At 53.9% G+C, this 24,044-nt stretch overlaps 1 protein-coding gene across 2 annotated transcripts in view; it reads right to left on the minus strand.

The window, feature by feature from the left end:
* Nucleotides 1-813: 813 nt before the first annotated feature.
* Nucleotides 814-24,044, minus strand: part of HIC2 (HIC ZBTB transcriptional repressor 2) — a 28,917-nt gene continuing 5,686 nt past the window's right edge. Inside the window, exons 2-4 of one of the 2 annotated variants that reach the window (XM_047828640.1) lie at nucleotides 9,264-9,361; nucleotides 5,441-7,518; nucleotides 814-2,145 (exon numbers count right to left, since the gene is read on the minus strand). In XM_047828640.1, the coding sequence (XP_047684596.1) occupies nucleotides 5,694-7,518; nucleotides 9,264-9,289 (1,851 nt within the window). In that variant the 5' untranslated portion in view covers nucleotides 9,290-9,361 and the 3' untranslated portion in view covers nucleotides 814-2,145; nucleotides 5,441-5,693. Of the gene's footprint in view, nucleotides 2,146-4,769; nucleotides 7,519-9,263; nucleotides 9,362-24,044 lie in introns of both variants that reach the window. The other variant, XM_047828639.1, reaches the window with a different exon arrangement.

Raw genomic sequence — 24,044 nt, forward strand, 5'->3', positions numbered from 1 at the left:
TCATCTCTTGATCTCAGGGTTAAGTTCGAGCCCTATGTTGGGTGTAGAGATTACTTAAAAACAAATGTAAAAAACACACTTGAAAGAAGAAATAAAAATAATTCAATGGAGCTTACCATGGTTTAGAGCAGCAATGTCCATATTCTTCTGGAGTTTTGGGGTCTGAGGTCATCCGCTGCTGACCTGGAGCCACTTGGACATCTAAAGTCCAATCAGGGGTCTAAGCTGGCTGACCACCTTCCTGGCCCCAGCCCTGCCCCTCCTACTGGATCTTCACTCATTCTGGGATTCCCCTCTGGTAGCTGGGACAATCCACCAGGGAACTGGAACTACTGTCTCTGCCCCTGGAAACTTAAGACTATCTTTTCCTTCCTCCCCCCTTTACCCTAAGCAGGAATCAGGAGCAGTGTGCAGTAGAGAGCCCTTGTCTTGCCCCAGCATGACTCTGTTGCTCCAACAGGTGGTCCTGGGCCCAAGCCAGACCTCCCTTCATCCAGGCCACCAGGTCCCTGTCCCTATCGACATATCCACTGCTTCCTGAACAGGCTAACTCAGGCCAACACTGCCCAAAAGGATGTTGACCCTAGGGTGCTGGTTCCCTGGTCCACAGCCCAACCCCAGGATGCACACACATGGCCAAGTGAGATTCCAGACCCTGGGGCCATTTCACCTGAAACCCGCCCTTAGGATAATAGTGGGCAGATGGCCCATCCCAGCTCCCACCTCCTAGGTCTTGCAAGTGCTGGACACAGGAAAGCAGTGTGTCATTTAGCAGAAGAGAACAGGCACAGAACACAGAGGCCCCATACAAGATAGTTTTCAATCAAGCTTTTAATGAAAAGATCATAAAATAACAGTTTCTCATCACTGTACATTAAGACTGCACGCTTCTGAATGGAGAGATCAGTCGTCGGTGAATTGCTTTTTCTATGACACTTGTGGGCTGCGTACCTGCAGCTCTGACCTGAATTTATCCAAACTCTCAAAGGAAGTGAACTCGATGCGAAGACGGATAGCGGCGGTGGCCAGTACAGGAGTGCGATCACGGTGCCCCTCCCCCTTCCGGGAAGGAGATAAGAGTAGGACGTGATCCCGCTTCTCCGATTAAACAAAACGGCTATAACCCCATCCCTCCCCCTCCCCCTCGAGGTATTTGCGAATGGGCAGGTGCCCAAGCTGGGGTCCCCCAAGGGGGGAGGGGGAAAACAAGTGATGGGTGGGATACAGAGAGGCTCCCCTCAGCACCTGGCCCCACGGGGCCCCACCAAGTGGAGGGGGGGAGCCCTGGGGAACCTCCCTGCCCCAAATGAGGTCTGTTATGCAGCATTTTTGAGGTCAATAAATTACAGCAATAAATAGCAAGGTGAGGTAGGGGGAGGGGTTCCCGGTAGAAAAATTAAAGTGGGTGACTGAAGCTGGCAGGGGAGAAGCGTCCTAGGAACGGGGGCCTGGGCAGCCTCCATTCCCACAGCGAACCTCCACCCCCTGATCTGGAATGTCACACTGAGGCTGAGTAGGTCCCTCTCTCCATCCTAGCACTCCTGGCATCAGTTCACAGGTTCAGTAATGTCTGCCCCAACGTGACTCTGGCGAAGAGCAAGGGCCTTGGTCCCTTCTAGGGGTACAACAGGGCTGAGATCCCTGGTCTGTTCTCTGGAGGCCCGGTACCTCTGCTTTCCTCCCCAAGCCAAGGGGGTGGACGGATGCAGCACCCCCCCCCCCCCTTCCCTGAGCCCTGCCCTCCTGGCTGCCCAGGCCTCCCCAACTCAGGACGGCTGTGGGGAGGCCGGTAGGGTCTGCCTGCCCAGCCAGCCCGGCCCAGATCGCACTCCTGCACGCGGTCCAGTCCAGTGAATACTGACGGGGTGGGGGTGGGAGCATAGCGGGGCAGCCCAGCGCCCCCGAGTGGTGACGAACGGGAAATACACACACAAGGCTGCGTGAGGTTCCAAGTCAGTCTGGGTCCGAATTGTTCATTTCACAGGCTGAGGTGTATGGCTATGCTGCGAGTCTCTGAGATTCTTCTTTGCTTAAAGGTTCATCTTCTCTTTTTTTACCTTTTTTGCAATCCTGGAGGAGCCCTTGCGATGGCTCGGTCTGGTGGGAGCGAGCGGTGGCGGAGCCGGCCGCTCACTTGCCCCAAGTCTGAGAAATAAATACATTCATCACTGCACAAACATATTGATACAAAAACAACACTGTTCAGAGTGTTTGCACCGTCTGTGTTGGTAAGGACCAGCCCAGGAAGCATCCCCCCACTGCCGGGGGTGGGAGTGTCCCCTGGGGGTGGGGACCCACTGGAGTTAACGGAGCTGTGCAAAGATCCCGGCTTTTTGGCTTGAGAGGGACCCTCACATCAACCCACCACGAGGGTCACGGGCAGAGTGGGGGACCCTCCATCCTGGGGCCCAACCCCAGACTCGGGTCCTGTGGCCAGAGCTGACGGCCACCCCCTGCTGTGCCAGCTAGCCAGGACCTCTGAGGTCTGGCCAGGAGGCCTGGGGGGCAGTCAGCATCGGCCCAAGCTCTTTGGTGCCAGCTGGGCTTTGAGAGGCCTCAGGCTGGGGAGGAGGGCTCAGGTGAATCTGGGGGGCCTCCAGGCCTGCCCCTCTGCCCGTGAGCCAACTCAGAAGGGCCTCCAGCGGAAGGTGGGGATTCACTGGGACTAGCCTTACAGCTGCTGAGGTCTGAAACTGTAAAAGTTTATGTAAACAATGAGATAAATATATTAGTATCTTTTTTTTTCTGAGCCCATTGAGGTTCCATACTCATTCAAAATGTGCTTTGGTTTAAAAAATAGGTTTTGTGAATTTGGGTATGAGCTTTTTTTTTTTTTTTTTTTTTTTTGTTTATCCTCTCTTTCCTACATGACATCTGCTATTTTCTGTTTCCTGTTTCTCCGAAACATTCAGGAATTAAGTGACTAAAGCAGAGAACTGTAAGCCGCCCTTGGCCTCCAACGGCCTAATTTCCTTGTGAGGCTCTTAACACATTTCCACACACACATTCGCAAGCACACACTCCACATGAAATCAAAGGAAAAAGAAAACAAAACCAAGTGTTGTGTTAGTCCCACCCCACCCCACAAACCCTTAAAATCTTAAATAGGAAACTAGTGTTTTGCTTTCTTGTTAAAATACAGAAAAGGCTCGATACAATACTCAGGTGGGTACAATACTATGTCGCACGAACGTCGTTGAGTGAGGGGCCTTTGCGCCCAGTCCCTGAAGCTCTGCAAATGAATTACCTACTCTCACGGGTCACCTCATGGATGCGGCTGCCCACGGCCCGAGAGGCCACACACAGGCCAGGCGCACATAAAACTCCCGTGTGGTACAGACTTTGTGTCTTGTGGCTTAAGTGCTGATGGAGTGGGGTGGGGTCGGGAGGGCAGAGGGGCCTGGAAAGCACCGTGCCTCCTCACCTGACTTGTGGGAACACAAGACACTAGGTCTAGTGCTCTGTTTCCCACCCATAGGGAAGAAGATCCAGCTTGGGGCTGGGGGTGCCTTGAGATGGGCTCAGCCAGAAGCCCTCACTTGCAAAACACACCCTTCACCATTCGGGTCCCTGAACTCAGGCTGTTTTCAGCTGGAGGGTCTCTGGAGGGGTGAGGGTGGAGGATGACTCTGGAATTTTTTGGTCTGAACGTAAAGTAGAAAGGAAAAAAAAAAAAAGAAAAGCATGAAGCAAAATGAAGATAAAGCTGCTGGCCTAATCCTGTGGCTCCAGTCAGCTGAGGACAGTGGGACCAACGGCGACCTTGGTCTGGCCTTGTGAGCCCGACTCCCAGCCCATGGAGAGGTCCTGTGGCTGGTAGAGAAACCCCAAGGTGAGGGTTGAGGGGTAAAGGGTGGGACTCCAGACAGGGCTGAGCCAATGGGTGGCAGCCAGCCTCTTGCCAAAGCAGCCAGGACTGCTCAGAGAAGGTGCCAAAGCAGGGTAGGTAACCTCTCCCTGTCCCCAAGGAGGGTATACATCACTTTGGCCAGTGCCTCCCTAAGCCTCTGCACTGGCTGGGAGGGGTTGCTGCTCTCCCAAGTCCCAGCTCTTGCAGGCCCAGGAGACAGGATGGAGGGGGGGGCTCACTTCCACCTCATCCTGGCCCTGGCAGGGAACTGCAGGGAGCTGGCTCCAGGCCCCGATCTCCCATGGGGCTGGAGCACTCACCTGCCTCACCCAGCCCCAGATCAGAGGCACACACGCAGGCTCCCTGACGCTTCACAACGGACTCAGAACACCCACAGGGTGGACACAGCTAGCCGCATGCTCTGGGGGTAAAGACACATGCGAGCTGACTCAGCAGCTGCAGGAGCTCCCCTCTAAGAGCACTGGGGGTGGAGGGCCCAGTAGGGCCACCTGGGCCAGGCAGAGCCTGGCTCACTCAAACGCACGTCTTCCTATGCACACCAACAGGAGGAAAACAAGTGTCACGGCCTCAACTGCCAGTCACCAACGTACTGTTCTCATGAATTCAAGAGGTAGCAAAAGGTCAGAAGTCTCTCCACCTTGATTGGGAAGGAAGGAAGGAAAGCGCAATATCTGTCCACACGCACCAAGCACACTACACACACTACACACACTACACACACACACACACACACACACACACACACACACACACACACACACACAAAATGAAAAAGAAGAGTACCGACGGCTCTGGTATTGAGTCCAGCCTCCCCCCTCCCCCCCCAAGTCCCAGACCTTCCAGTTCAAACATTCACATAAACATTACACTGGTTTTTCTCTTAATAAAAAAGAAGTACCTCTAAACAAAGAATATTCCTCGGAAACTATAGGTAAATCACTCTCTCTCCTGAGGCAGCCGAGGCGGGGCTCGGGGCCCAGGGAAGCCTTTGGCCTAGAAGGGCTTCTGGGGCCTGGAGGGGTGGGCGCCCCTCAGCCGGGGCGGGGGCAGGAGGGCAGCTGCCCCTGTACATTCAGTCTGCAGACCCAGGCTCAGCCCCGAGGGGCCGGGAGGAAAATAAACTCTTGTTAGTTTTGGTTTAAAAAACAAAATTCAAAAAGAAAAAAGGAACAGATCAGTAGGAATAACAGCAACCTAGGCCCAGAGGGCTCTTTAGCTGTGGAGAGGTAGGCGGTGGGGGCCCCCCTGACTGTCCCAGCGCCAGTGAGCAGTGACCCCTGGCTCCAGGAAGGAGGGCTCTGTCCCCTCCCCTCCAGCACCATTCCCCGAAGAGCCAGGGTGGCCCGCACACAGACAAGCACTCGTGCATGCACACAGACACCGCCCCTGGCCACGGGGCAGCCCTGCTCCTCCCCAGCAGAGGGAGGCCCCCACTGCCCCCTGCTCTGACCCGGCCTGCGGGAAAGGGGCCAGATCCCAGCAAGACCCCCATGACCCACTCCCACGGGCCCGCAGTGGCCGTCTCGGGGAGCCAGAGGCCTGGGCGGAATCGGGAGGTAGACTGCACACCAGCAATGCACATGCGGAGCTTGGGCCCATCGGCTTCCCTCCTCTCTCTTCCCTTGGTACAGACTGTCCATTAAAGCTCTGGGTGTGTGGGGGGCTGGCTGGAGGTGCCACCAGGAGCTACCCCTGTGGGACCTGGGGGTCCTGGCCCCTCCTGCCTGGCCTCCGTGCTTCTTTCTTCCTTCCGTTGGCTCCCGAGGGCGAGTCTGCAGAGGGCACCCTTGGGCCGGGGAGAAGGGTCTTTGGCTTCTAGGAGCTAGGAGGGGGAAGTATGCATGCGCAAGTGGCTGATGAGGTTGCGCTGCTGGGTGAACTTGCCTCCGCAGAGCTGGCACTCATAGGGCTTCTCGCCCGAGTGCACGCGCATGTGCTCAGTGAGGCGGTACTGGCGGGTGAAGCGCATGCCACACTCATCGCAGGCAAAGGGCTTCAGGCCCAGGTGGCTCCGCATGTGACGTGTCATGGTGCCGCGCTGGGTGAACATTTTGCCGCAGATGTTGCAGGGGAAGGGCCGAGTCAGCCAGTGTGTCTTCTCGTGCTGCCGCAACGTGGCAGGGTCCTTGTAGGTCTTCTCGCAGACGGAGCACTTGAAGGGCCGGGGCTCAGCAGCATAGGCCGCGCTGGGCGCCGACAGGTCCTCAGCCTCCTCCTCAGCGCCCCCGCTGCCTGTCTCGTAAGCACCCTCCTCCTTGATGAACAGCTCCTCCTCTGTGTGTGTCTCCACGTGGGCATTGAGCTGCTCAGAGCTGGGGAAGCCTTTGGCGCAGGGGATGCACACATACAGGTTGTCCCCATAGGACACCGTCTCGTAGCCCTCCTGCCGGTACATGTAATGGGTACCAGCATGGCCGCTGCCCCCCTCGCTCCCGCTCTGCCCGCTGTCCTCACTTCCATCCTTGCCATTCTCCTCCTCCTCCTTGCAGGAGTACGGGGGCTCCGTGTAAGGCCCACTGGGGCCACCCCCCGCAACGCTGCTGGCCAGGATGCCATTGGGAACCCTGTCCCCTAGCCCCTCGCCCTCTTCCCCCGGGCAAGGGCCCTTGGGCCCCGCTTCCCTCCGCTCAAAGGGGGACCCCACCATAGGCTCCTTCTTGCTCCATTCCTTCTTGCGGGCTGAGTGCCGCAGGCTCTTCCGGGGCTGCCCACCAGGCCCCTCCAGCAGACTCAGGTGGTTATCCTCAGACCCCTCCAGATCCATGGGCTCATTGGGGGTGCCCCCCAGCTCAGCATAAGAGGCACTGTTGGCAACAGGAGGGGCAGAGGCTGAGAGGGGCGAGCCATGCTGACTGTCACTCAGCTGGGCCGGGTCTTCCGGGGTCAGGGGGGGACCGGGGGTAGCAGGGGGCAGGGGAGGGCTCTTCTTGGACAGGTCCAGGCCCAGCTCCTGCTCGCAGCCCCCACTGCTCCCATTGGTGCTGCAGCTGCCCAGGCCAGCCTCCCCACTGGTGGGACAGACGGCCCGGCTCAGGCCATGCACGCCCTCCTGGCTTGAGCCTCCGAGGAAGAGCTCGTCATCCGAGCCTTTGGCCTGGGGGAGCTCCTGGGGGGTGTGGGCCCCCTTGCGTCCGTCCATGAGCCCCGGATACCGTGCCTGGATGACAGAGGCTGTGGACAGCCGCTGGCTGCGGGGAGGCCTCCCCATGCCGGTGGCACTCACCCGTCCGGAGCCAAAGGGCTTACCGGCTCGCTTGAGTTTACGACGGCAGAGGGCTGCCAACTCGGGCAGCTGGAGGTAGCTGGCGGCAGTGAGGAGAGTGCTGAAATTGGGCTCAGCTGGCTGGTCGCTGGGCAGCAGCTTGCCCGTGTAGATGAAGTCCAGGATCTGCTGGAACACCGTGGAGCTGACCATGTCCGTGTCCAGGTTGATGAGGTTATCGTGCAGCACTAGGGACTTGAAGTAGATGCTGCTGGCAGCCAGAACATTCTTGTGGGCCCGAAAGATGGAGTTCTCCACCATGATGATGACATCACACAGAAAGCCCTTTGTCCTCTGCTGGTTCAGCTGCAACAAGAGCTGCTTGGAGTGGCTGGGCAGCTCCATGTCGGGCCCCATGTCCCCTCGCCCTGCCCACGCGTACCACCTGTGGGCAAGAACACATGGGGCATTAACCACCTGGGAGCCTCATCCAAGGGCTTGGAGACAATGTGGGGTTGCACTGGTGCTCAGGGGGCCACACTGGCACAGTACCCAAGCAGGGAACTCACACTACCCATTGGGGCTCATGCTGCCTGAAAAGAGACACTGGCACTGGCCCCATTTGCACCAATGAGAAAAACAGAAACAGAGGACGATGAGGGTCACATGATGCTAAGCAGAGACAATCGGATGTGAATTTGGTTCCACAACCCAGGGTACCGTCTCCACACTCAAGTCGACCACATGCCCACAGGGGACTTAAAAATGACCAGCAGGGGACTGTGAGGTACTGGGAAGCAGTGGGGAATGAAGTGAGCAGAAGCTCCCGGGCAGGCTCACTTCCCACATGGGCATATAACTTCCTGGTTTTTAGGGCAAACTAGAAATTAAGTTTGCCAGGCTAAACCTCCCAATGTCAAATAAAGGTTCTTTTTCCTATGCAGCCGCCACCTGTGACCTCTGCTCTGCCCTGAGTGCCTCTCAAACAACCCTAGTGGCTTCCCAAACTTACAGGTTTGTCAACGTCACATTCCTGCCTTCAGACACTGCAGCCCAGCCAGAGTCCCTTGCCAATGCCTGCTCCCAGCGCAGGAGGGCCCTGAGCACCCCAGCCTGGGTCGCTAGGTGCTGAGCAGAAAAGGTGGCCTGGCCAAGCCTCTGGCACCACTGGGCCCCTGGGAACGGCAGCCAGCTGGCCTTGTCAGCCTGGTACAGTCACTGATGTCATTAAGTAATAGACACACAGAAACCTCTGACCTCCCCGAGAATCCTGTAGGTGGGCTTTGTAAGAGCATGCACATGGTCTCCGGGAGCAGTAATGCTCTGACCATGCACCCACCCAAATGAGCAGCAGAACCCAAGGCACAAAATGTGGCTCCATGCTCCCTCTGGCCCCTCACACAGGCAACTCTGTGCCATGCAGTTGACAAATGTGCTTTCACGTCTCCAAAAGTAACTGACTGCTCTGAGCCTCACCCTACCCAGGACCTCCCAGCTTCTACCAGTGTACCCAACACAGTTCTGCCTCCCTTAGGGCAGAGCCTGAAGGGATCACGCCCATGCTGGCTTTCTGTAACACAAACACTTCCCACTCCCAGTTACCCCACACCTGCTCTGATAGACGGAAACTCTAATAACCATGCACATCCCAAAGAAGGCCTTGGAACTCACCATGAACACACATGGGTAGACAGAGCCACAAGCTAGCACTCAGGGCCTGATAGGAGGCAGCAAGCACGGGCTCAGCCAACCCAGCCTTATAAAACCGTTCAGCTGGGGCTCAGAGGCTAGAGCCCAGGTCCCAAGAGAACCTACCCTCTGTCACTCCCTGCTCCTCAGCCAGCCAGTCAGGGACAAAGAGCCCAAGGCACAGCTTCCACACTGGCAGGGACACCCAGCCCCAGGGAAATGTGGTGTCAGCCCCACCAGCACCCAGGATGCCTGGTGCTCCCAGGCTGGCAAGGGGCAGGCCAAGGGCAGGAGGTCCCGTCCTCCAAGAGCATGTGAGCCACAGCAGCCCCTCCTCTGCAGGCTGAGAACAGTGGGCCCCAACCTCCCCTCCATGCACCCCAGCACTGCATACACACAAAGGACCAGGCTGAGAACTGCAAGGCTGGGTGGGCCGCCCAGAAAGCCTTCCCCCATGTCTCCCCCTCCCTCCATCCTGCCAGTTCCCTGTCCCCAGCCTACCGTAGTGCCAGGGGCCCAGAAACCATGTGAGCAGCAGCCAGCGGGGGTGGCCTCCTTGAGCGCGTGGCCTCCCTGGGGGTGCATCAATGCCTGGTCACCTGGGGAGGAGAAGATGGACAGAGTCACCCATATATACACCAGCAAGGGAGGGAAGGAGGAACAGTGAAGGAGAAGGCACCTGGTGGCCCTGGAGCCCTTATTCCCAGGAAAGTCTGGGGTCTCTCTGGGTGGGACATAAGGGGCAGCCAGGCAGAGGACGGAGGCCACAGTGCCCAGCAGTCAGGCCTGGTGGCAGGGAAGGTCACAGGTCTGGAGAGCTCACCAGGGCTGCACCCTCCTCCCACCCAAGAGATTTAGGGTACTCTAAGGGGCCACCTAGGCCTGTCAGGGAGCTGGTGGCAGGAGCATAATTCCTCTGTAATTACAGGCGGGCAGGCGTGGTGGCAGGAGGCCTGGGCAAGGCCCTTCCCAGGCTGGCCACATTTACATAACAAAAGGTCAAAATTGGAGGCCCTGGTGCAATGGGCTATTTATAAGAACCAGTCTCAACCGCTTCTGGCTCTCCTGCCTCCTTCCCTTCCTGATCTGTTCTTGCCACCCCCCCCCCCAGAGGGCCCAGCCCCCTCCTGCCCAGCCCAGCCTGACCACATGGCCTCCCCTTGCAGGAGTTTCTGCAAGACAGGCCTTTCAATACCAGCCCGCCAAAGCAGCTGGCAGCTGCAGCCAGATGCGGAGGGGCTCCCGCTCCCCACTCCCACCCCCCAGAGCTGCAGATCCCTAGGATCCTGAGGTTCTGGCTTTTTGCACCCAACTCAGGCAGGTCTGGGCTCCCTTGGAATGGAGCCAGGGGTGGGGGTGGAGGCCTGCAGCAACCCTAGGCCCATCCCTGCCTGCCCTTCCCCCACCCCCTGGGCCAGGGAGGCTCAGCAGGTCCCTCAGGAATGTGACCAGACCCGGGGTGCGGGGTGGCTGGGAGGCCTCAGCTCCAGCCTACCAGCTGTCTCTCTGGCCCCTAGGACAGCTTCCCTCTCATGGGGTAGCCCAGGGGTGTGGGGGAAATGGAGAGGGGGGGATGGTTGGTCCAGGAACCTACCCATGGCCCAGAGGGCAGCAGAACCAGCTCCGTAGGTCCAGAGGCCTGAGGGCATCTACATTTAATGAAGGTGGCCTGGGCCCCTTGCCTGTGTAAAGAGTTCAGGCTCCCCTGCTGGGTGTTACCAGAAATGGCCAGCACAGAATAGAGCCCAGCCTTGGGAAGAGGGCAGAGACCACCTGGGCGCTGGTGAGAGCAGCCCTGAAAAATGGACAGGGAGCCACAGCGATATGTTCGAGCCAACCAGACACCCACCATACAGCCTTGTGCCACTGCCTGCTCCCCACCAGATCTCAGGGCAACCCAAGCCCTGCTGAGGCATCCACACAGTGGCCTCCGCTTCACTATGTGCCAGGCCCTGCAACTAGGGATTACTTGCCCTTGTGGGAGATCAGTCCAACTACAGAAAACCAGGCAGAGAGCAGGCAGCAAAACAGAACTTGAGGGCTTCCACAGGTACCCATTGCTCTAGCTGTGCCAGCCACTTCACAGCCCTGGAAAGGCACATTGACTGACCAAGTCCTCCCAGGCTGGGTCAGACAGGACTCTTCTTGAGCCCAAACTTCCCCACAGGACTGAGTAGGCTTCGCTGCACCCTCCACTGGGTGGGGCCCCGGTGGAGCTGCCTGCTGGGAATTCACAGCCAGCATAGTGGGCCGCCACTATGTCTGTGAGGGGGTGACCCCTGCTGCAGGGCCAAGACCGCTGCAAGGCGTTGCTTCTTTTCTTCCCAGCAAAAAACAGCAGAGTCCTCTGCCCTACTGTTCAACACAGGGTGTGGGAGCAGCAAGCGCCTAAGCTAGAGAGGACACAGCCCTGGGGAGGCGGTGGGCCGGGGGGTGGGGGGTGGCAGGTAACTAGAAACGTGGCTGTGGGGACTGGCCCAGTAAGCCGGCAGTGCAACACCCCACTGGGTACATGGGCTGGTGCTCAGCCCTGGCAGGAGCCTGCAGGCTGGGATGAGGATACCTCTTGGCACCAGCTCCTGGCACCCAGCAGCCCCCTGGCAGCAGGCCCAGGCAGCGTGCCAATCAGCCCCAAGGATCCACACCCAGCTCAAAACCGTTGCCTCCCAGAGCACTGGCTCCAGGAAACCCAGGATCTGGGGCAGTGGGATGGGTTGGGGGTGTAGTGTGGAGAATCCCTGGCTAGGCTGACCCCACCAGGTAAGGGCAGGAGAAACACAGTCCCTGGGGAAAGCCAGCTCTGCCTCCTTCCTTCTTATGAACACAAAAGCTGAGGGTGGGGTAGGGGTGGTAATGAACAGAAAGACCTGGCTGTAACAGCTGGATTACCTTCCCAGGTCCCGGTTTACAAAATGGTCAACATCCACCTACCTAGTTGGGCTGTAACATTTTCTTTCCTTCCCCTCCAAGTCCCTGCCACGGAAAAGCCAACGGCAATCCCCACATACACACAGTGAGGACAAGTCTAGGGCCCAGACATCCGAGCCTTTTAAAAGACACACCCACCTAAGGGAAGGTCAGGCCAATAGAGCTGAGCCAGGGGGAGCTCCCCGCACCTGTCTGCTGCTTCTTCCTGTCTACCCTCCTCAACCAAGGCATGAAAGGCCCAACCAGGCAATGCCATCCAGTAAAGAAACATCTTGGGGGCATGAACACCCAACCAATAAACAAGATTATCTTGGGGCAGGTGGGGCGAGGGATGGAAGTACAGGAAAACTATAGTTTCTGTTATGTTCATTTCTATAATATTCAAAATTTAAAATAAGTATGTATTACTTTTTAAGTTCTAAAAAAAAAACCGATGGGGCGCCTGGGTGGCGCAGTCGGTTAAGCGTCCGACTTCAGCCAGGTCACGATCTCGCGGTCCGTGAGTTCGAGCCCCGCGTCAGGCTCTGGGCTGATGGCTCGGAGTCTGGAGCCTGTTTCCGATTCTGTGTCTCCCTCTCTCTCTGCCCCTCCCTCGTTCATGCTCTGTCTCTCTCTGTCCCAAAAATAAATAAACGTTGAAAAAAAAAAATTTTTTTTTAAAAAAACCGATGTACGAACATGCATAAGTCTCAAAATCATGATGTTGAGTGAAGGAAACCTTGCAAAAAAGAGTACAGACTGCAAGATTCCATTTAATTAAGTTCTAGAACAGGCAGAACTAATCATGGTAGAAACAAAATCAGAAGAGCCTGTAGAAGGTTTGGTGAGCACTGTTTGGGAAGGTACATGAGGAACTTTCTAGGCCCAGGGTGGCTCTATATCTGGGTTTAGGTTTGGGTTAAGGTTAATGAACTCACTGGTCAAAACTCAAGGGCTCACCAGAAATTTGGGTCCCATGTTATATGTCAATTTTACCTCATATTGAAAAAAAAATTCCAACAAAGAGTGAAAGAACAGAGGCTTCCAAACGGCATGCCCTTCTCAGCAGCCCACTACCACCTAACATTCACTCATCCTAGGCTACCTACACAAGTAGCCCATGAGGGTAGAGTGGTAATGGCAAGAACAGATCCCTGTCCATCCTGATTCCATCCTGGCTAGGCAGCCATCACAGGTTCTTGGTAGGTATTCAAAGCCCTAGGTCAAGGATACTGACCTGAGATCTCCTACCCTGCATCCCACCAAACACACACTAGACAAGAAGCCAATGAGGATGGCAGGAGGCAGGGCCCATGGCCTCCTGACCCTTGGAGCAGCACCCCATTAGGAACCCCACTTGCCCATGATCCCAGGCAGTCTACATGGCCTCAAGAGCTCATGGGGAGGCTAGAATAGGGTCACCTCCAGGCCTTTCTCTTTTCCTAGCATTCTACAAAAAGCAGAAGAGCATGCACTAGTCCAGCCTTTCAGAGGCCATGAGAAGTTTTAAAGTGATCTTTGGTTAAGCAGAGAGCACAGGAGAACAATTCCAACCACCTATCTCATGGGAACTGCCTAACTCAGCCTGGACACCCATTGTGTCCAAGCCTGGGCTCCAGGAGACCTGGGCATTCAGAACTGCTCTGGTCTGGGATGCCTGGCTGGCTCAGATGGAAGAGCATACAACTCTTGATCTTGGGGTCATGAGTTCAAGTCCCACGTTGGATGTAGAGATCACTTAAAAATCAAGAAAGAAAAAAAAAAAAAGAAACTGTCCTGGTCATTCAACCTCCAGTGGTGTGGTGTCCTCTGGAGACCAGGCTGGCAGCCTCACCTCCCTGGGGCCTGGCAGCAGGCACTGCGTCCCTCCTGGAGAAAGTGGAGCACACCCCATACCCATTTCCAGCCCCACAGATAGGGGCCAAACCCAGGGAGTGTTTCACACCTGGCACTCCTGACCCTCATGAGCAGTATGCCCCAGAAAAATGCTATCTGATCTACTCAATGCCTGACCTCCTGCAGGCAGGAACAAACACTGCCCACCCCCCTCCACGCCACCCCTACTCCAGACACCACTGTGGGCACCTTGACTGAAGGCCTCCAGATTTCAGAAAACTTCTCCACCTTCCCTTCCAACCAGAAGGGTGGGCCCTAGAGAGAAAGATAAAGGACAGGGAAAGAGGGACCACCTGCTTTCTCTCCCTGGGCTGGCCTCTTTGCCCAGATCTCCTGGAAAATTTGTCATCCCACCTCCCTCTCTTGTGGCCCTCCTTCACTTCCTCAAGTGGTACTTCTCACAAGAGTCTTGGGGCTATGCTGGAGGATAGCCCATCCCAAAGCACCCAACAGGAGACCATCTTTTCTCTTTAACCACACCTGGCCAGAAGTAACAGAGATACAGGAATCTTCTAGCCCCTCATCGCCCACCCAGAGTTCCACTGACAGGTAGGAGGCACAAAAGAGTGCCAAGCAGAGGGGCACAGCTGGGCAAGGTACAGCCAGCCACAAAGCAGCTTCCACACCTACAGGGGTTTAGGTCTTCTGTGTCAGAGAGGGCACCAAACATGCTGGCTACTGTCCCCAAGCCTGAATCTGAGGTCAGCACTGGCCTCAGTCACAGTTGACTGGCACTGGTCACCTGGTGCTCAAACAAGTGCCTCTTCCCTGAAGGCCTGGCCCCACCCATGCTGCAAGAGAGCAGCTTGAGGGCATGGTGGAGACAACCTGGAAGGTACAAGCAGCTCAGGATCCAGAAAAGCCAAGGCCCCACCCCCAACCCACCAACCAGTCCAGCAGACCAGAAGCCCAGGACTGCATTCTCCTGTCCCCATGGCCGGGAATCCTCCTCCACACCCTTCTTCTCTGTATTCCTCCATGAAGTCTCTTCCATCCCCTTCACCGGCAGCCTCTCTCCCCTTCCCCACCCATCCAGACAGCACCTTGACCTACCTCAGTCTGCCCCACAGGAGACGGCAGACTGCCTGTGGGGAAGACTAAGGAGTGATCTCTACCTCCAGGGACAGATACGGTTCTGGGGGTTGAGGAACTTGTACAGAGTCACAAGAGCAAGCAGGTGGCAGAATAAGGGCTCAAAGTCTGATCTAGAGCCGCTGTTAGACTTTCCTTACCCCATGAACAGAGAGCATGCACTTCCCATTGCCAGGCAGGAGTGCCACGTACAGGAACACCACCTTCCATGCAGAGCCAGAAGGAAGGATTTTGGTCTGCACCTCCACCATCACCTTCCCCTGCCCACCACCACCCACCTCCCCATCACAGCAGGGCCTCACTTGGGCTGCATTCTCCTGACCTCATGTATAAGGTCAGTCCAACTCCTTTACTACCTGAGGCCAGTGAGAAGCTTCTGGCTAGAAGCGACAAGGTGGGACCCCGGTCACACAGCCTGCTTTGGGTGCCCAGGCTGTGCATGCTGCTTTTCTGAAACACCCCTGCCTGGCCTCCATGACCTCTCTGGCCTGTTCCTCCAGGCATGGGCTGGTGGTGGGTGGGACTCAGTGCTCTGGGCAAGCCCAGCCGTGTAATCTAGCCCAGCCCTGGATGCCAGCCAGCAGCTCCTGGCTCTTCTCCCAGACCATCCTCCTGGAAAGCAACAGGCTCTGCGAATGCCAGGAGCCCAGCCCTCCCTCCAACGCGGCTTCTACGAAATAAACATTTGGGTTCCACTGAGTGCATTGGTAGCACAATGATCAGGGACCCAGTGCTGGCATCCTTCTCTGCCCCTCAGGCCAGCCCTGTTACCCACCCACCAGCTTACCCTGAACAGCAAGGCAAGTGGCATCCACCTCAGCTGGACTTTGAGTCTGTCCTGAAATTCCCTTAGGCCCTACTGAAGACCCCGTGCTGCCTGTGATGGGCCAAGTCCTGCCTGGGCCCTGACCACCTTCGTCTCCGTGCACTCCCATCTAAGAGATGGGCCAGGTCCTGGCTAACAACACGGTGAGGAAAAGGCTAGAAAGTGCTAGTGTGAGGAGAGGCCTGGCAGGAAGCTCCACACTGAACAGGCCCCACAGCCTGCAAACCTTGCTTCTCCAAGACAGCCTTGGGTCTTCTCCCTCCTTCCTCCAGGCCTACAACCCTCCCATTGCTCCTGGCTTTAAAGCCAACCAGAAGCAAGGCCAGGATGGTCTTGGGGGCCTGCAACTGAATTTCTTCTGCTGGCTCTGACACAATTGGCTAGCTGGCACCAGGAAAGGCAAAGGACAGGGTCCCACTGGAGGGCCAGGTCTAGCAGTGTACCAAGCCAGGCCACGACCTTAAGTGCCACTGAGGAGAGGCAGGTGAGCACTGATCGAAGAAGGGGAAGAGCAGTTTAAGATCATGATTATTCATACAAAAGCTACACTCACCTCCAGGCTCTCTCCCCCACTGCATTCCCTTCAGGAGGGGCCTGAACTGTTGGTGAAAGGCTCACTGGCAGCAACAGAGCAGGAGCCTGGAGGCATGGAGCGCCCATGGGGTGGGCTGGCCAACAGGACAGCAGAGCAGGGAGAGGACATCTGCCATCTCCATCAGGCAAGGAACAAGTGAAAATCCAAGAGCTACTTCAGTCAAGAGGCAGAGAGGCCCCAGTGCACTGGTTTCTGTGGCCCCAGCCCCATTTACCAGCAGCAGCACCACGCAGGGTCTCACAAGAAATGCTGCTGCTCAGACCTCACTGCGTAACTTGCATTTGAACCTCACGGGACTCACATGCACATTTCAAGTCTGGGAAGCACTGAGGTGGGTTATAAGTTTTCTACCGCCAGGAAAGCCCAATGCTCTGTAAACGCTAAGTAGTAAACGCTCAGCCATTGGGGGTCGAGAGAAAGAAGATAGCTCCCAAAGGGAAGACATGATTTCCCAGGTAAATAAGCCCAGAGAGTGATTAATAAAAATGGTGGGCTTGGAACACAAGACAGCAAGGTAGAGCCTAGTCACCAGGCATCTATGGAGGCAGGACACGGCCAAGGGTAGGGGCTGCCGGGCCTGAGTGGTAGGCAGAGACCTCAAGGGAGGAGAGGAGCAGGACAGCACTGTGGTAAATAGGTGGAAATTCCACATGTGAGGAGCTAAAGAGCACCCAGAAAGCCTGGGCAGCCCTACTGTAAAAGACTATCACGGTCGTCTCACCTGGCCCAGGGACACCCTTCAGATGAGGTTAACTGAGCCCCAGAGCAAGAGACACAGCTGAGTCACAGAGCAGGAGCTGCCGAGCCCATTGCTCACTCCACAATTGCAAAACCAAACCTGGTAGTCGTAAGAATAACAATTCTTATGCCCACCAAGGACTCTGAAAGAATTAAAGCCAAACAAAGCAAACCCAAACTCCTACCATCTTCTACTTCACATGTCAGACAAGAAAATATTTCATGATCAAAAAGGAGGAGGAACCACCTCTCAATGTAGAGGAGCCCTTCCCTAGAAAGGGTGGTTGACAACCCTTCACCCCCATGGTCATTGTGGGTCGGTCAGAACTCTTGAGGCAAGCTGGCATCGAGGCAGCGCTGCCCTGCCCCATGACATGGCAGGCCAGGATGACAAAGAAATCGCACCCTAAAGGAGAATTAGAAAAAACAAAACCTGACACCAGACAGTAATGATGGGACTTTAATTGGCCAGGCAAAGACTAAAGAATACTTCCTGAGGAAAAAGAGAAAGGTATTATTTTAGAAATAAGACCAAGGATGAAAACATGCAAGCCCTATGGTCCAGAAGTGCACTCCAAGGTATACACGAACAGAAACCTACCCACATGCTCACCAAAACCCGGGCAAGCGTGTGCACAGCAGCCCTGTTCACAGGAGCCCGACACCTACACGATAGGGGGTAGCCGAAGGTATAAGGACGGTTACCCAGCCATGCACAGGACTGAACATTTACACATACAGGTGTGCTTTTTATAGGTTAAAAATGTTGGTGATGTCACACGGTTTGATTTACGTGCACATACATGAGTCTCTTGAGCATTCTGTTGACCGAAGAAGCCAGACTCAAAAGAGACTATGTGGTGTGATTCCATTCACGTAAATTGGAAAGCAGGCAACACGGATCCAGGGATGAGAGGAGAGTGGGGAGGGGGAAGGGGTGACTCAAAGGACTCACGAGGGGCTTCTGGGGCTGTGTTTCTCATTCTGGATGCTGGTTACATAAGTATGTCCATCTGTGAAGAACCCTCGGAGCAGTCATTCACAACTACACATATTTCCTACGTACGATATACTTGAATACAATACAGTGCACAGAAACCTTCAGGATGGGAAGCAAGGCCCAATCTTGGTCCTGATTAGCAAGTAGATCCAAGCCAGGAAATAACCTCCCTGAACCACTAATAACAACAATCACAAGACAAGAAAGAGAGAACTGACAAGACACAGTGGCCACATCCAGGGCAGAATATCCGTCTTGGAAGAGAGAACTCTACAGACCAGCCAGGAAGCTACAGGAAATCTAGAAACCACCATAAAATCATTGTTGCCATTCAAAGTAACAACAATGTGATGACATTTTTTAATCCTAGCATCTAGCTGATATTTCAACAGATAGGAAGAACTCCACTCAGGAAAGCCCAGGAGAGGAAAATTCAGAGCTGCAGGTGAGGTACAAACAGTATACCTTCCACCAAGGCCCAAGCGGGTCCCTGAGCAGCTAGCTGGATGCATCAAAGGGAGGAAGCCAGGAAGAAAGTAGTTGTAGCCCTCCAGTATAGGGGGTCTAAGGGAGCCACTAAGCAGAAGGAAACAAATGACTCAAGGAGCTACAGCCAAAGATCAAAGATTAGGTTGTTTTAATCCAAAAAAAAAAAAAAAAAAAAAAAAAAATCAAGTAGAAATACCATAGGCACCTGCTAAAGTTTTTAAAAAGGCCTTTTTAACGGTAAAATTGGTGAACTTCTATTGAGAATCTCACACTCTTTGGTCCTGTGCCCAAGGCTTTTTAAAGCCTCCAGGTGTGGTACTTTACAGAAGAGGTCTCACCCATCCAGCAGTCATCTTGAAGGGTCTGACACAGGAGAGGCCAACAGCTCAGAAGGGAATCGGACAGAGAGATCAACTCAGACTTGAAAAAAAACACACACAGTGTCATTCTACTTTTAAAATGGAGTCTCAGTGGTGCTGGAAGGATTGTTTAGCATTAAGAAACTGGGTTTACAGGCAGAAGGAAGGAAGGAAGGAAGGAAGGGAGGGAGGGAGGGAGGGAGGAAGGAAGGTAGGTAGGTAGGTAGGTAGATAGATAGATAGATAGATAGATAGATAAAGAGGTATTTATCTTCCTGGAGAAGTAGAGCCAGGGGGTGAGGTGAAAACAGGGCTACTTAGGAGGTAACAAAAACTCTGCCCTAAAAACACCCGGAACCCCCACTGGCAGGGGGTAGGATGAAATGTAGGACAGTGCCACCTTGGAACATTCCAAGTAGGGACAGGAACACAGAAACCACAGCTACACACAACACTTCAGTGAATCTCAAAATAGAGATTAGTGCCTGACTCTGAGTACACAAAGAGCAAACCCAGTGAACTGCTGTTCAAGGATCCAGACTAGCCCAAGGAAGCTACAAAGAAAAGCTAGGGAACAGTTAACCCACAATCTAAAAGAGTGGTGATTTCTGGGGGGAGGCAGGGATAAGCTGGGGAGCAACACAGGTGGGTGTCCAGGGGCTATTTCTTACATGGGTGGGGGAAGCAAGGGTGTGTGTTGCTCACTAGTTATACCTATATGTGTGCATGTGTAATTTACACCCTCCCATTAACACTTTTGTAAATAACCTGGAGCATAATCTTCAAGTCAATTGAGGAAGCTGGCATGCTCTGTGCAGAAGTCCCAAAAGAAAGGGGAGCAGGACAAAACCTTCTAGAATTCTTTTCTTTCTTTTCCTTCCTTCCTTCCTCCCTCCCTCCCTCCCCCACCCCCTCTCTTTCTTTCTCTTTCTTTCTGGAACTCAAAACCCTGAGGATCAAGACCTGAGCTGAGATCAAGAGTCGGACCCTCAATCAATGGAGCCACCCAGACACCCCTGGACAAGACCTTCTAGATTCAAGGAGGAGCCAGAGACTACAGCTGTGTGATACTCGCTGAGCACTGCTCACATCACTTGACCCAGGACCCCACACTGCAGAGCCACATGGCTGGGCAAATATGGCAACAATGTGCCAACAAGGGCTTCAGAGAGCTCCATCCCGCTGGAGATGCCCAGAAAGTACCACTCGGTCCTAAATAGAAAGCAACAGAAAGCAGGGCCTCCATACCTGGGAGGCCAAGTGTGTCTTACCCAACAGGATGGAAATCCCAGGAACCCTCCCAAGGAATGGAGGGGAAGAGGGCAGTTAATGCCACTCTAATCGAAAATATCAAAGTCTAGCATACATCTCCCCTCTGCAGCCTCTGCCCCCTCCAATTCGGAGTCCAATCAACCCTGAGTTATCTTTCTCAAACACCGATCTCATCCAGTCACTCCCCTGCTTAAAGCTTTCAATGCATTCCCGATGCCTGGATAAAGTCCACACTCCAGCTTGGCCTGCAGGGTGCTTCCCAGAGAGGACCTGGCCCACCTCTCAGCTTGGTTGGTCCACAGACATGCCTGAGTGCCCCTCTGCGAAGCCAGCCCTGCATTTCTCCCGGGACCTATGTCAGCACTAGCCGCCCAGCTGCTTCCCTCTGTGCACCAGCCCTGTGCTCATGCCCTCCCCCCAGACCCCTTACCCACCCCAAGCAGGCTCCCAAAGGTGAGGGACCCTGTGTCCCACTAGCCCAGCAGCCACAGCTACACTGTGCATGAAGCAGACCCTCATAAAGGTGTATTAGGTGAGCAAATGCTGGTCAGAAAGGTTTAGTGCTAAAAGAGTGAAACAATACGTGAGAGAAGACAAGGAGGCAGTGAGAAGGGGGCAACAAGAAAGGAGAGAAGGCTGCTCAGCGCCCTCCCATGTCAGCAGTTCCAAAACTATTGTTTACATTCTTCAAAATTAGGACTCCCAAAGAACCAAAGAACTTTCATGTGGTTTACATGTTACTGTAGTTGGTGCTACTGTTCTACATTTACTGTATTAAAAAAAACTGGTAATTAAAACAAATACTTGACTCAGAATATCAATAAAAAACACGTTAACATAAATGCCACGACGTTAACATAAATACATTAAAAATGCTTTTTTATGAAAAAAAAAGATTCCAAAATTTAAAAAAATTAATTAGTGAAAAGAGTAGTACTGTTTTATATTTGGCATTTGTTTTACGTTTTAAATCTCTTTAACATCTGGCTTAGAAGTAGCTAGATTCTCATATCTGTTTCTACACTGAGTCCATTAGGATAATTGGTTTTGATTAAAGTCTATCAAGAAATGTGACTTTACACAGATAGAAGAGAGGAGTATTTTAATAATCCTTTCAGCTAACTGTGGCTATTCTTCACTGACATCACACTAAAACCCGACAAGCAGAGGTTTCTTAAAAGCGGCAATGGAGACTCTGAAATCGTATCTGTGACTATCTCAAATTTGGTTACGCAAAAATCCATTGGTTTACACTGCACTCATATTCACGCAGGATTTTGCAACATCAAGCACTGGTCATTTGGTTCACTGAGTGAATCAGATCTTCCAAATGTCACATTTCATTATACAACACCAAAAAAATCCATGTGTTAATATCACCGCTGATCTTATCAGTGAAGTCTAAGTCAAGCTCACCGTATGAATAGTTTTCCAAAACTCTCATTTTCCCTTAAGGGTTCTAGCTCTGGCAACAAATATCATCAGTTGTTTTCCTCAAAGTGGCAAAGCTCACTTTGTTCATTTGAGAAAATATCTGCACAAATTCTCCAAGTCTGAGTAACCACACCTTGTCTGTCGGTTCTTCTTTCAAGTAAAAACAATATTCCATGAGGAGAAAGCAGCTAGTTCAGGGCTCAGCCCAAGCAAATGCAAAGTATGTTTCTGGAGACAACAGTTGTACTCCACAGTAGTCACACATACTCCCCATTTTATCACACGGAATACTAAAAAGACGTGTGTGTACCCCAGGGTCTAGATTTACTACTCAGTCATCTGTACTGCCTCCCCCAGTCACTCGTAAGACTGAATGTCTCAGTCTGGAGCACCAACAGTGGAGAACACAACTCTGGGCAACACGTACACCCACCACAGCTTTGCACAAGACAAAGGCCAGTAACTTCTAAGAATTATGAAAAGGGTCTTGGGAAATCCAAGGGGTCTGCAAACCACTCTGAGAACAGTTGACATGCATTAGCTCAAATATTTCTAACAACCCATTTTACAGGCAAGGAAAATGAGTCACAGAGAGGCACTCTTCTCAAAACCACACTTGTTCACCAAATACTCTAAAAGGCAGGGCTGACAGAAACTCCAAACAGATCTCCAGAGGCCTGCTTACTCAGAGCTGGCAATGCTTTGGGAGCAAGCTGGGCCTTTGCATGTCGTGGGCCCTCCAGAGGCAGTAGTCACAGGTGGTCAGAGAGGGAGGAGGGGGAGGGGTGCTACAGGAAGCAGGATGTGCAAGCTCCACTGCCTGCTGGGGGCATGAAGTCAAAGTCCCCTCCTGCCCAAAGCAGCTAAGCCAGCCCTGCTGCCCTTATCAGCGTCAACACATGCATGGAATGTGGGACTTTGGAAACAGTCCTCTCCCCTTTGCCTGCACCCCTCTGGCGCTCAGGTTCATCTACCACAGCCAAAGGACAACCCAAGCCCAGCGTTCAACCCACCTGCACCTGGAGCCTCGTGGCAGGTGAGAAAGGCACCTGCTGGAGGTGGCCCAGGGAACCTGAAGAGGCTATGGCTTGGCCTCTCCCCTCATCACCAAGATCACCCATCTACCAAGAAAGAGCCTCACATTGCTGAGAGAGAGGTCACCCTGCCCAATGTCACACAACACAGCACCGCTGGCCCAAGCACCTCTCATTCACTGACACAGTGAGAATATCAAGAGAAGGAAAGGAGCCCAGCTCTGAGTTCCCAGGAACCCCCAAAGCCTCCCTCTCAAGGCTCTTCTGGAAGTGGTTAGCAAAGGCCAAACTTTCCATAGGACAGAAGAGTCCCATGTGCCAGAAGGGAAGGAGTTGAGACTGGTAGAATAAGGATGACCCAGAGAGTCCCCTCTGTCCCCCAGCTCCTGGAGGGAGGTGGGGAATGGACCCGCTCACCAAGCTTGTAGTGGTCCCTCTGCAGTTATCAAGGGACTACCAGTCACCTCCAGGCTTTGTCCAAGACAGTCATCCTGCCACCCCACTCCAAACGAAAACCTTGACTGTCTCCAGGCCCAGGCACTGCTCAGAGGAAGCCCACAAATATACGTGTTCAAGGCTGCCACACATGTGTGATTGTGTTTACCTTACCCTTAGAAATTCTCTACCCACCTCCTAGCTATGTGACTTGAAAATAATTGCCTAACCTCTCTAAGTCACTTATACAGTGAAGATTGATAAAATGATTGGCACTGCACAGGTTATGTTCCAAGGATTAAACTCCGAACGCCTCCCACAAGGGCTAGCATGGGGTAAGAGCCTAAAAGTGAGCACCCAACCATCTTCTGCCACACTTTCCTAGCATTCTGTCAGGAATTCTCCCAGTTTTCAGGCAAAGCTAAAGTAGCACCTGTCAGACAGAAACCATCAGCCACCTTCTACTAGAGAGAAGGGCAGGGAAGTCCTGCGGCATGGTAGGAGGAAGAGGCAAAAAGAGCTGAGGCAGGAACCCAGACCCCAGGACCACTCACTCTCAAGACACAACCAGAGTCCACCTACCATGATGTGTACAGGTGGAAAAGAACAGAGAGGGAGGACATGTTGCCTGTGCTCCCAACACCACCTGCTTCTTCCTCAACTACCAGCCACGACTTCTTGATCCCCTCTCCTTCACAGCCACAGCCCAGGCTGGTCTTCCTTCCCTAAAAAACAGCACTTCCTACCCAAGACAACAACCAGAACCACACCAGACTCAAGACACTTGCTCACCTCATTCTGTAAGCTGCCCAGAGCAGGCAGGGTTGTCTTATGTTCCACCTGCCCGCAGATATGCACTAAGCGCCAGGACAGTTCATTGTTCTATTCCAGCAAAGGGAGCTGGGCCAGGCCAGCCAGGTCTTACCTGAAGCTCTGCCTCTCACAGCCACCCCCCACACTGTTTCCTGGCCCCTTATACACCTTACCCAGATAACAACCCAGAAAAGCAACCTCAGGGATCAATCTCTCTCCCCCAGGGACCTTGAGGTCAGAGAGAAAAACAGGGGCTCAGGTTCCAGGAATCCCCAGCTATGGCCACAGTGGACTCATGAGGGAGCCACAAGGATTCCCAAATGTCACTATGTCAGGCCCTGCCAGGGCACACAGAGGCCAACCAGGGCCCAAGAACGCCACCACAAAACCAG

This window comes from Prionailurus viverrinus, chromosome D3 (assembly GCF_022837055.1).
Source record: "Prionailurus viverrinus isolate Anna chromosome D3, UM_Priviv_1.0, whole genome shotgun sequence".
NCBI lineage: Eukaryota > Metazoa > Chordata > Mammalia > Carnivora > Felidae > Prionailurus > Prionailurus viverrinus.